Source organism: Lucilia cuprina, chromosome 5 (genome assembly GCF_022045245.1).
Source record: "Lucilia cuprina isolate Lc7/37 chromosome 5, ASM2204524v1, whole genome shotgun sequence".
Lineage (NCBI taxonomy): Eukaryota > Metazoa > Arthropoda > Insecta > Diptera > Calliphoridae > Lucilia > Lucilia cuprina.
Window position 1 is genome coordinate 60,423,026 of NC_060953.1, and position 14,468 is coordinate 60,437,493.

At 25.4% G+C, this 14,468-nt stretch overlaps 1 protein-coding gene across 3 annotated transcripts in view; it reads right to left on the bottom strand.

Annotated features, from left to right (window-relative positions):
- The window catches only part of LOC111690858 (putative GPI-anchored protein pfl2), a 44,707-nt gene extending 32,377 nt beyond the window's left edge, over nt 1-12,330 (bottom strand). The window contains exons 1-2 of one of the 3 annotated variants that reach the window (XM_046953063.1): nt 12,169-12,330; nt 4,385-4,996 (exon numbers count right to left, since the gene is read on the bottom strand). In XM_046953063.1, the coding sequence (XP_046809019.1) occupies nt 4,385-4,772 (388 nt within the window). In that variant the 5' untranslated portion in view covers nt 4,773-4,996; nt 12,169-12,330. Of the gene's footprint in view, nt 1-4,384; nt 4,997-11,683 lie in introns of all 3 variants that reach the window. The other 2 variants (XM_046953062.1, XM_023453434.2) reach the window with 2 other exon arrangements.
- Nucleotides 12,331-14,468: the final 2,138 nt, after the last annotated feature.

Sequence of the window (14,468 nt, forward strand, 5' to 3'; positions counted from 1 at the left end):
AAGAGAAATTTCTATTTAGCAAATTTTGAAAAGGTTTAGCTATGGTAAAATTTGTTACTTGAAAACCATTTCAATTTACATTTGGGTACATTTGAGGATATAATGCAGTTTTTTTTCTTGGTTTGTTTAAACAAATCCCAGCAGTTCTAATTTATTACATTGTTTTTTAAAATTTTAACTACTTGTTATTGAAATTAGAAATCAATTACATTAATACAATGATTTACTTGAAATCAAAATAATCATTGCCGTGATAACAGTTGTATTTATTATTCCTAAATCAGATGTTAATTGATTTGATTTGTGATATAGCTAATTTTACAATCAAATAACTCTAAATTTATATGTAGCTAAACGACCAGTTTGAAGCCGATAGTCTGAGATTCTATTGTATATAAACATAAGAATACTCATTCATAAACATACATATGTATATAGTAAGTACATAAATATTCATGTTTCCTATACACTTGTGTGTTAAGCTGCAGTATATATAAATTCTAAACCATCCAGTTGTTCACAGATTTCATACATAATTTATAATTTCATTACAGTATACTTTAAACATACAAAATACATATAGTCCAATGTATGCAATACATACATACATACTAGTGTATTCAATTATTCGGGTTTTTGTCTTATTCGGTTTATTCGACAAATAATTATTTGAGGTTTTACGTTGGCCGGTTAATAAAATAAAAGGTTATTCGAATAAAAGGAAACTGGATGTTACTATTGCCTTTTACAATAATTTTCTTCATATTACACCCTGTAACAATTTTGAAAAAAAGCATTCACACATGGAAAAGTTGAAAGCATGTGAAAATAGATTCCACTTACAGAATTACGTACTCCGATCTTTATATCCTTATAAAAGGATTTCGAAGTTTTCGAACGAATATTTAAAATTTTTATATGTATTTTATAATGCTACTATTGGTATCAAATGAAAGCTGGGAATTTGTACATTCTATCTATATTATTTACCTCTTTCAATTAGAGAAAAAACGAAATAGACGTTAAATTTAAATAGGTTTCATTTTCGACTCAAAAACTTTTAACTTTTTTGTGAAAAATTTTCTTTAAGATTTCCAATTCTTTCTTGAAGCAGAGGAACTCAGCTTCATTTAAAATTAATATCAATACCAACTTTTTAATATAAATTTGGAATTCCATCTTTTGAAATCGGACGTCTTTTAAACTTTAAAGTCCTTTTACAGGATCATTACAGCTGATTATGAAAAATTGAATACACAGAGTTAATACTAATTGTCCACAGTTTCCTGCACGCATAGATTTTTTCATATTTGAAAATAACTTTTGCATAGTTTATAAACAATTAGATACAATTAGAAATTATTCCTGTTTATGTGAAATGTTTAAGATTTTCAACGAGTTCTAGAATTCATACGTTCCATTGAACACTAGTTCAACTATAACTGATACTGAAAAACTAATTAGAAATATGTACTTAAGAACACAACAATGTTCCCAAAAAACTGGTTGTTAAAATAAAAGCGATATAATTATTTCCATGATTTCTTTTCAAAAATCATCAAATAAATTTTCTTTATTATAGAAAATTATGAAGAAATTAAGAAAAGAAGAAAATTTATTATAAAAATATTAAATTTTGTAGAAAATATATAGTAATTTTACTACTAAATAGTGAGTTTTTCTTAAAAGGTTAATTGGTATAAATTATTCGGTTTATTCGTTATTTGAAAATTGACAATTTTCATTTATCCGAACGATTAATCGTCAAAAATTAATCTATTAACCGGATGACGTTTGAATACTCTAATACATACATATGTATATGTATGTTAGTTTGCATGTTTAGACAAACAAAATTATAAATATTTACTTTCCCCAAAATAAACAAGTGAGAGTGTTATATTCGGCAGAGCCAAATCTCATTTACCCACTATCAAACGATATGCCATAAAAAATGTTATCCTATTAAGATAAGGGTAATATTTGGAATATGGGTTAAGTCAAAAATGGTCCTTTTTTGAATTAACAAGTTTTTTATATATTAATATTTGTTGATCGCCTTAGAATTTAATATAGATCGAAAATATATACTTTTGTAGGTGTATGATCAATGTTTCTATGTGTTTCAAATGGAATAATAAAATTAATATACCAACCCAATTTTTTTTAATAGTGGAAAAGAAAACATTTAACATTTTTTAAGCACTTTTCACAAAGTAAATAAATATATATGACCTTAAAATAACTTAAATGTATTTGGTAACAAGATGGAAATTTTTTCTAATTTAACTGGCTAAATGTAAAGCTATTTAGCAAAAAGTAAATTTTTATAATTATTAAATAGGTCAACCGTAAATAATTTAAAACTGCAATATAGCATAAAGATGTATTTCCAAATAATTTTAAACGTAGTGTTACAGTGTGTTCCTGTATATCTGGATACTTCGAAACTCCGATGGAGTAAGGTGCCTCGCCCACTTACTAAATAAAAAAGAATTAGTGAACTATAATTTATAAGCGTGGCACGTATCACGCCAATATTGCTAGCCAATACCAAATGGCGTAAATATGGAAAACTATAACAGCTACAGTATGAAAAAAGGGAGAGGCTAATAACCTTGAAAATTATCGCCAATAGGAATTTGTTCAGCACTTTCTAAAGTTATCAAAAGTATGGTAAATTTCCATCTTGTCATGTATTTAAATACCTAGAGGTCGTTCTATGGAAGACCTAGTAGCAATCCTTTCGGAGAAATGTTGTCATTGCAATCACAATTTTGGCGGAAGTAAGTGGGGTCTCTATATATTTCTAAGGCACTTGATAAGGTATGGCATAAGACATTTGAATTTAAAATTTGTATTGTATTTGGTGTCATAAATGGCATTCTATGTCAAACTTCCAACTCTATCTACCCCTTTGCGAATGACAGCAATATCTGCCTTTCTTATTCAATCAATTATAGGCCAAGTCATCTATAGATTAGGACAATGAGATGCAAAATGAATGAATAGCTTAATGACGACTTGATAAAAATCTTGGAATAGGGTCGTGTCGATTCGATTTTAATAACCGCAAGATTCACATAACACATTAACGCTTATCAGTGACAGTAGAATATCCAACTGTATTGATTTACTGGAACACTGTCGCAACGTGGGGTATATTTCACTATTGATACTACAATGGAATGTGTTCCTCAGAAATTAGGGTACTTGTTCCCGATACCCGTATATTCTTGCGAAACACATGTCTTTTTTTAAAAACACATCCACTTGTGGTAGATTGGCCAGTGGACCGCACAACACACTACAGAGAAAAGTCATTCTTTAGCCGCACTGACAACGGATGTTATTTAAAAATATAAACTTTTTGGTGTCAATTTCGTACAAGGGGTGTTCTATATTTTTTCACTTTTTGTATATCTGGGAAACCATTGAGCTAGAAGCCATTTGAATAATTTTCGGAAAAATAACCGACATGTCATAGATACTTCCCATATGAATCTATTTCTCAAATCTCGAAAAATAGAGGAACTATACTAAAAACTTTGACATCAATATAGTAAACATATGCATAATAAATTTTTGAACTAAGAATTAAATAAATATTGTATGTATATGGTGCATCTTCCATACAAATTAAACATATTTTCACAATTTATCAATTCTTCAATAGGTTCTACTAGAAACTGTTCCTTTAGTAAAAGTTCTACTAAAATCGTTTGTTAGCAAAAATTAATTAAGAGAAGGTTAAATACTACAACATATTCCACTAGACCCGGTTTCTCTGCAACCAGTTTTTACCAGAATCTATTGTTATTTGCACAGGGTAATTCTGTTACTGAACAAACTACCGCCTTATCAATTCTACTTATAACAGAAACCAGTGTTAACAAAAGAGTTAACTTTTGGTCTATAAAATTAATTTCACTGCTTGCCGACTAGAGAAATGATAGTTAAATCAAATCGTTTATATATAATAAGAGTATATCAAACATTTTCTTTAAATATAGAATTTATAGAATATAGAATTTGTCTATAAATAAAGAATTTATCGAAATTTATTTTAAAATAAGGATTTCTTTTAAAATGTTTATAAATTAAGAATTTATCAAAAATTCTTGAGAATTAGTGAACTTAATAAACGTAATACTAGAAACAGTAGTCGTTACTTCTGTTTTTCTGTTACTGCTTAGATTAACATTACATAAATTCTCTATTAAATTTGTATTAAATTTTATTGTAGTGTGGTTTTAAAACTTCTCTAATCAAACACTAACAAATGTATTTGAATTCGTGCATAAATTTGAATACCAAATAAATTTATACGACAATTTCCGTTTAAAAATAAATAGAATTTATTTGTTTTCACATCAGCACTTACCATTTCTGTCAATTGCTTGTGCAAATGTTGAATCATAAAGATTGTTGTTGGTGGCAGCACCATTATCAACACTCTCTTCCGAGAAAAACAATGAGGAGGCGGATAATGATGGTGATGTTACTGCTGTTGTTGCTGCCAGAGACGTTGCTGCTGATAATGATGATGATGCAGCTGTCAGTATTGAGGGTGTTGATGGTTGCTGTTTGTCGGCAGCTGTAGTAGCACTATTTGCCATTATTGTTGCAAGAGTCGTTTTTGCTGTGGAAGCCATCACAACAATGTCGTCAATTTGTTTAACATTGAATGGATTACCGAGTAGAATTGTTATTAGTAATAAATGAAACGTTTCAATTATGAGTGTGGCAACATTTTTAAACTTAAACCACATTTTGATGCTTTACATACTTGAGCGAATTTGAAGCAGTTTTAAACATTTTAAATTGTGAAAAAATTTTCCGTGTTTTTTGTTACATTCTTTAAAATTAAATAATGCCAAATTCAATTATTATTAATTAATCATTATTCTGGTGGAATAAAGTCATTTGCATTTAATTGAATTTTTTCTGTTTTTATATATATGTATATTTTTTTAGTTCTATAAAATTTGTATTGCTGTAAATAATTATAATATGTTATTATATAAAATTAAATTAATTAAATTTATGTAGTGTTTTTTATTTGTTTTTATAAGTGCTTTCATTTAAAATAGCTATCTGTTGTGTTCATTCAAATGCTCGAGTTTTTTCAAATATGACTTTAATTAACAAAAAATAAATAAAATTATCTAACAATACGCATATATGTATGCCCAAACTCAAACAAACTTTTTCAGACTAGTAATTAAATTTGTTATTGTGGTTTTTTATTCAATTAAATCCAGATTTTTTCTACTTTTGGTATTTTTAATGAAGGTCAAACAAGCAAATTCTGTAATGCTGTAATAATTTATGTAAAAAATCCTATTTGTTGACATCGCAATTTTACTAAATAATTGTAGTAAAATATATATTTTAGTTTGTGATTATGTGGCAAGATTTTAAACATAATCCAAGTTTTTTAGTTTCTGGATGTACTCAATTTTTCAGATTAAATTCCACTCCATATAACATCAAATAAATTTGCTCAATTTGAGCATCTCATCTAGGGTGGTTTATACTTGTTAAATAACAAAACAACACATTTGTAAATTTTACTCCAGTAACAAAAAACTAAATAAAATTTAAGTTATTGTTGTTGTAAAAATTACTTTTTTCCACGTATTATCATCAAACATCCAGATCTCCAAAGATTGTCTATTATGTTGTTTTTAAAGACTTTCTGACTTTGTGAAATTACACGAGTAGTTTTCATATAAAATTTTAAAAATGTTTTCCTCTCATTCTCTGAATTTAGACACTAATCTGCTTTTATTTTCTTAATCCTTGGATTTTTTAAAGAGTTATTTATTGCTCTTATAGTAAATGAGAGACATGTAATTAAATATATTTATTATTAGTTTTTTACTAAATTAATTAATATCTTCTTTCCCTGTTGGCGTATGATGAATATTTTCAATTCATGTAAACAATACATAGCACTCATACGCATAGTTAAACCTAAATAAAACATTTTATAAGAGATTTAAAAAAATGGATAAAAAAATTCAAACTAAATACATTTGAAAATACATATAAACATTTTTAAATATTAAAAAAAGTATAGCGATAAAAAAAATTAATTGAGTAATTATCTTAAATTTTCTTTAAATTGAGAATTTATCTAAAACTTAACTGTAAATTGAGAATTTCAAAAAAAAAATGTAAATTCAGAGTTTTTTGTTTAACTTTAAAATTCATCGAAAATTTATTTAATTTTTTCTTTAAGTTGAAAATTTATTAAATTCTTCTTTTAATTCAGAATTTAATAAAAATTTATCGAAAAATTTCTTTGATTTGAGAACATTTTTCTACAACATTTTTCTAGAAATTAAAATAGTATATTGTAGAAGTTTAAAAAAATGTGTTTACGTTTTAGAAGTTAAAAAAATAATTAAATATTATTAAAAAAATTTCAATAAAACAATTATACCACTATAGTAGGGAGGGTATTGTGCGTTTGTACTGATGTTTGTAACACCGTTTATGCATTTGAATTGAACATACATTTTCATAAAAATATATGAAAAACAAAAATATATATAGTCATTAAATCAAAAGTTGATTCAGTACTCTTCGGTATTAATCACTTTGAAATATTCGACTAAAAATGTAAAACATGCCAACATAATTTTAAATAAGTAAAAATCCTGAGATTGAGTTAAATGTTTCTAAAATTACCGATTTTTAGATTTTCACCATCATATCTGAAATTTTAGATCGTAGCATAATGCCAAAAATAGAAAATGCTATTTTTGGCATTATGCTATTTTTAAATAAAAAGCTTAACATGTTTTTCGAGATATCTTTGCTAAAGCTTGAAAATTTATGGAACTCTTGAAATATACATAGTTTTTAATGTTTGTAAATTATATAATAAACAAAAATATAGATTTCACAACTTTTCGTCGACGTTTCAACATCACTCATCATCATTTTCATAAGAGAAATGTGAAAAATTGATTTTTTTTTTGTAAAATTAAAATGAAGTGTACAAAAAATACAATAATTGTAATAATTGTTTAATAATAAATATAAATAAATAAAAAATAATAATAATAATAAATTATTTAATAATTATTTGTTATTAATTCAAACTTAAGTTGAAAATATCTCAAAGAGAAAATATATATATTATATTTAAAGTCTATATTTTAAATCTGACAGAATATATTTTTAGATGGCATATAACATTTTAAAAATAAAGTTGTCTTGATGAGTTATAACGTCTCAAGAAAGGAAAGAAATTAATTTTTTTCACGGTTTATGTTTCTAAATATGAAACACTTTAATTTAATGAATAATTTAAACTCTTTTAACATTCTAAGATAATAAATTCTAAATTATATCATTTTGAGTTATGACAGTCCTGTTGCTCAGCTAATTTATTTGGTATACTTAATTATTACCTTGTGTAAACAAAAGATGTCGTATCGTTGTATGTCATAAAAATGTTCAAATAAATTTTTTTTGAAACTAAAACAAATCAATTATAAAAAAATTACTGCATACTACTATAAAAGCGTAAAACACCGATTGTGAATTTATACTAACCTATACACACTTACATAACGCCTTATTCATAAATAACATTTTATTTTATAAAACAAATTTTCCACACAAAATTTGATTTATAAACCGTTTATAAAATAAAAAAATTTTTGGAATAAAACCTAGATCTTATTTATAAACTTTTATCAAACTTTATTTATAAACTTTTATCAAAGGTTAAAGACTAATTTTTATAAAAAAAATGTTCAATAAATCTTCCATAAATTATTATAAATAAGGCAGAGAATATTTAATATATGTATAATATGCATGTAGATTTCTATATTATTCCTTTTTTCCAATTCAATATTACTTAATATTTTTCTAATTTAATAATGACACACTTTTTTATTATTGAAATAGACATTCTCTAATATGCAAATGTTTTTATTATTATTTTTATTTGCATAATAATATATTATATACATATATTTTTTCTGGTTTTCTTTTGCAAATCTCGGAATATTATTTGTTTGTTTTGTTTAGTTTGAAATTTGTTATTCAAATATATATGTATGTATTTTATTTGATAGATATTACCAGGGCAACAAAAAGCTTAAAGAATTTTTTTTCTATTTTTACTAAATGCACATGGTACTGATATGAATATTTGTATCAATGTAAATAGAATGAAAAAAAAACAGCAAAAAGTTTCTTGAACTATTTTTTTATGTTTTATAAAACTTTAGTTAGAAACTGTTTTTTCCGGGCTTTCGTAGTGGCTAAGAGAAAACAAACACAGTAAATAATATGAGCAAAATACTAAATAGTTGGGGAGAAATCAAAGTTTCTATTTCAAAAAAAATTTACAGTAATTACTTGCTTCAACAATCTTTGAGTGCCAGTTTTATTTAAATATTAACATATAACAAACTTTTATTCGAAAACATGTGATGATGACTTTTATAGTTGGTTTTCGAAATGTTGAATGGGTTTTCAATATTAAAATTAATATTAAATATATTTTATTAAAATTTTATATTTTATTTAAAATACAATTTTATATTGTTTAAAAATTTAATTAGTTATGGGTATCAAAGGTACAATAAAATTTCGTTTAAGTTGGTCCTAAACTCAAAATACGAGTGATATAGATTTTGTAAAATAAGGAAAAAAACGGAAGTGTTTTTAAAGTACATGTAAATATTTACGAAAATCTGCGAAATCTGCAGATGTATCTTTTTTGTTTTAATTTCTTACACTATGGGATATATTTTTCATTAGTAATCCATAATTTTTAAATGAAAAAAAATTAATATAATTTATAATGAACATTTTTAAATATCGTACGTGATACATAGTATGTGACAGATTATTCTCCTGAATTTTCTTTTTAGGTTATAAAATATATATTTATAATATATACATACACACATTTGAACAAATCAAAAGGAGTATGAAAGTGAATGGAATAGGGTCAAATGAGTCCAATCGTTATGAAAATCGGCATAAAGGTTTAGGCTTATATCTGCCGATTTTTGAAAAGATAGTATTATAATTAACAGAATTATAAGCTAAAAAGTGATATTTTCGGGTCCGTTTGTATGAAATAGACCGATTTCAAAAATTTTCAACAGTCTTCGTCTTTGGTTCTACATATTATGTTGAATTATCTTAAAAAATGCCGAAGTTATAAGGGTTTTATTTTTTTAATCGTGGTTTACCTTTTCATGGAATTGCCATATATTTCTGGGGTTTTCCAGCTCATAGAACGATGTTTGTATAATTATGTATGGGTCGTAATTAAGGAAATGTATAGAATACAAAATTTGAAATATTTCTAAAACCACATATCCAAAGATGATGTACTTATATTCAATTTGACTTTCAGTTCTTCTGTTTATTTTTTAGTTATAAAGTTTGGCTAGATAAAGCAGATCCATTTTATTTATTAGAAAATAATTTATAACTTCTGATAGATTTCAATTATTGCCATAAATGTTAAAATTTTATCAATTCGAGTGACGGAGGGTTTATATAAACTTTCTCGATATTTATTAAATTTTAGCATAAGGCGAATGTTATTTATTAAGCTAGTTTTTAATTTAAAATTTTCAAGTAAATGCCAAGTTTTGGCTCTAATAAAACTTTTTATTTCTAATATTCACAGAATCCAAAGATTGATTTTTTTTCAGACCGAGTTTAAATATAATTAATATGTTGTTTTGTTCAAGCATGTGCACTAAGTATTGGGGTTCGTGTATTCATTTTTAAATATTTAAGTATATTAAATTTAAAGTTATTTTTAAAGTATGTGGCGCTGGTAAATGTTATAATATCGCAGATATGGTATATGGTATACACCATGACCGTTATATTTGGTGTCCTAAATATTTTAAAAAAAAAAAATTGATGACTCCAGTATTCCAGATATATCATCAATGATATTAAATTTATACTTGATTTGATTATAGAAGTTACAGTTTGCGAAATATAAAAATTTTTAATAATATTACGCCGACTGATTCTTAACTACCCACTTTCCAGCGATGCCGCGTCCACTATTGTATTCCCAATATTTTTTTTTTTTTTTTTTTCAAAAAATTTTCAAGGATGTCAAAAGCAAACATAAAATTTTTGAGAACCAGAAGTGAAAATTTTTAGTAGAAATAGCCTAAGTTTATTTTTGAAAATAAATAAAATTTAAAAATTTTAGTTTTTTGGATATTTTGTTGTGTTTACTACAAATAAGTAACATAACTTTAAAATATGTAACCAGAAACAAATTTTATTGCCTGCGATTTAAAAAAAGCTTTTTACTGTGACACAAATTAAACAAAAAAGTTACAGTGGTTTCTTTTATAAAAGAACAACTCAGCCTTTTGTTAACATTTTTCCCTCTTTTACGTTGAAAAAAAAAAAAAATTAAACATTAAGTTTATCACAAGTAATTTGGCATTAACAAATTTTATTGGCCAGTGAGAACAATATAATACATGATCCTATAATATTATTCGCATTCCTTTAATCTGGAATTATCATAATAATTTTAACTTATCTTAAATAATGTTTGCTGAATAAAATATATGAGAAATTAAGAATGACACAGATAAACCGCGAACAAATATAAACTTAATTTTGGTCGTACAAACTGAAAAGCTGGTTGGAGTAATACAATTTGCAGTTTGCACAATCCCTAAAGCGATTTTTGATATCTTAAGGGAAAAACTCGAAAATTATTTCGAAATTTCTTATTTTTTGTCTGGCCATTTAAAGGCTTACATATATTTTATTGACTTTAAATTCTTAATAGTTTAACTTTTGAAATTCAATTTGTTTGATTTATTCATTTTACTTATGTTGAACAATTCCTCTTTTTGTTATTGTGTAAGATTTGTATTTCTATTCATTGCCACATAATCCCTTTCTAACATTTGTCATATATTACAAGATATTCTTTGTTTAGGGGTAATTTCTAGCAAGCAAAAAGGCAAAAATAATCCCAAAATATTTTATCTTTTATTTATTATAATATTAGATTTTATTTGTTCTTTTTTTTTGTTTATGTCATGAATTTTATTTTTTTGTGTTGTTTTTTTTTGGGCAAAATAATCATTTATCATTTTTTGTTAAAATGTAAGAGCCAGTTAGACACAAAAACTTGGACATTTAGAATTTTTAACAAGTTTCAGTTTTTCATATATTTTTCTATAGTATAAATTTGCTTCAATTATTTTTTCTTTTGTTGTGGCATATTTTAAGGCTGATAAAACAGAATCTCTTTTTTTCATATGATTTATTATAACACATTATATATATGAGTATTTGCATTTATATTTAATTTTTCACATGTTATATTACATTTAAAACACATTTTGTTTGTTTTTATTTTATTTCATTATATTATGTAAATATGCAAATATTTTAGTTACAATATAAATGATTACATATACTGTGTATTTTGTAAGTACAAACAGTTTTATTAGATTTCATTTTTACCAGTTTCACATTACGTTTTCTTTTGTGTTTTTATTTAAAACCATTTAAATTGTTGTTGTGTTTTTTTTCACTTTCTGGTAGCTGAAACACAAGTACTTTCACTTTTTGTGTTTTTATAGTTGAATCCTTGAATCCTTTTAAAGCACTTAACATACATACATTTGCTTTCACTCACATCATTTTCTAGATGAATATACACCACTGAACTGAAACCAAATATTATTTGAAATTGTTGTATTTACTCATACTCAAACATAGACATACTTTTACACATAGATACACTTATGCTTTTAAAACGAACGTACACAGACGATGAGCGACTGACATACATATATATGTATGTGTGTACATATATGTATGTGTTTATATATTTATGTGCTCAAATACCGATATACACTTTTATATCCGGAGGCCTCTTATTTCAAACTCTGGGAAACAACGACAATAACGAGCCACACCAATAATAATAATAAAAAACAATAAAAACAACAATATTATTATTGTAGCATATTTCTCCAAACTGTTTGTTGTTGTGGCGTGCTTTTAACGTGGCAGTGCGCACATTACTTATTTAACAATTTATTTTTTAAATTTTTAAATTAAATTTTTTGCTTTAAATTTAAAATCATACAATATTTAAATTTTTTTTTATTTAACTACTTTTGCATAATATTTTCTTAATATTTGGCTGCTTGATGATTTTTAATTTGATCTTTCATCACTTCTTTCTATATTCTATAATATAATTCTTCTTTATTTTCTTGATTTTCAATTAAAACTTTTTATAAAGATTTCGCCTCACTTTTGTATACGTCCGTTTAGTTTTAGCCTTCGTTTGTAACTATTTCAAAAATTTTCATTTGGTCGTTGTATAAATTTTATCAGTTTACCAAATGCCTGTAGCTTTCATTGATGTTTTACTTTATTTTGAAAAAGAGAATTTTTCTGATATGCCTCTTGTGCTCTTTTAGTCGTTTATGTGAGTTTGTAAAGCTTTTATGTTGAAGTCAATTTGCTGGGTGGGGAAATTCCCCTTTAAAGAGAAATTGGTAAAAATACTTCTTCAGTTGATGGTTAGAAATGCTATATTAGTGTTTGTTATCATAACTTTCTTTGAAAAAATTTTAAGTTGTTTTATTTAGTCAAAGAGATGAAATAATATTAAATTTTCGTAAATTTTTAAAGTATTACATGACCTTGAAAATATGTAGATGTATAGTTTTTTCGGATGTACATATATGTGGTTATACCCTTCACCTTCGTGAGAAGGGTATATATAAGTTTGTCATTCCGTTTGTAATTTCTATAATATAATTTTCGACCCTATAAAGTATATATATTCTGGATACTTATTTAGTTTTAGTTTTCTTTTTGTGAATTCTGTTCGTATATTTCTGTATAACTACATAACTAACTAACTAACACACTACAGAACTAACTAACTGACTAACTAACTAACCAACTAACTAACTGACTAACTAACTAACTAACTAACCAACTAACTAATTAACTAACTAACTACTTTATCGGCATTTCTGTATAACTACATCGTATCGTATATTTCTGTATAACTACAGAACTAACTAACTGACTAACTAACTAACTAATTAACTAACTAACTAACTAACTAACTAACTAACTAACTACCTAACTACTTTATCGACAATAATATGAAAATTACTCAATTTAACATTTTTCGAAAATGTATTAGTTAACAGCTTTCCCCAGCAGAAAGAGAGGTGAATATGGATATCCTAACATAAACACGTGCTTCTTTGGCCGGAGATTGATAAACAAACTGAGAAGTTTACTCTCAGACATGCGCTACCACTACATGTGAAAAAACGAGTGTACACTTAATGACGAATGTTCTCTTTTACAAATTACATTGGTGATGAACTATAGTGATGAATATTTTTCTAAAAAAAATAGATTTAAATCTTTAAGAAACTCTTTAACATTTGGTTGCAATAAAAATATAATGTTACGCTTTACAGCACATGTTAAGGACATTTATGCGAAATCCGGTGTTACGCCTTATAGCACCTGTTAAGGACTTTCCTTGAAATATAAAAAAATATGACATTAACAAATTGCGTAAAATTAAGATTTAAAACAGTTTGTAGTAGTTTTTTTTTTGTTGCTGAAAATTTTTAGATAAAGGTTTTCAAATCTTATTACGTGTGTTTGTGAGTTAAATGTAAATGTATTTTGCTTGTTAGTATCTTTAAAGGACATTTATGAAAATGTTGTTAAATATTTTAAATGAGGTTGCTTGGTGTTGTTGTCGTTACACATGTTGAGGAATCTGATAATGTTGATGATAATGGTGCATTGATGCGGAAATATCACATTAGTGTGCCTCATTAAATATATAATGTAAGAGTTGTTTACAATCTGTTGCATACTTACATACATAGTATATGTGTGTATGTATGTTTATGCCATAAGCACGTGTGTGCATGTTAGTAAGGAACCGCTGTTATGTGTCTAAAGAATTTTGAAATTAATGGAAACTTTATCGAATTAATGTAATTTATATATGATTTTTAAGAAACTTTTTTTACCTGCTTAAAAATGGTACTATCCTTATAATACTTATGTTTGAGGAGGTTATATATTTTTTTCTTAAGAACTCATTTAATTTACTAACTATAAGTGTTTGTTAAGTCATACTTAGATATTTATTCATTAATACATCGAATTGTATCCTTGATTTATTTGATTTTACCATTTGTTTTTTTTATATTCGTAAAATTTCTAATTTGCGACAAATTTTTTTGTGAATTTCTTTTCGTTTTGTTCGCTTTTAATTGGATTAAGTGTATAGTATATAAATTAATTTTAGCTCATTATAATCCTTTTTGCTTTGTAAACGAATAAGATTTGAATTTATAAGGATTCAAATATCAATTAGATTTTTGTAAATTTTTGTTAACAAATTTAAAAAAAATCGCATT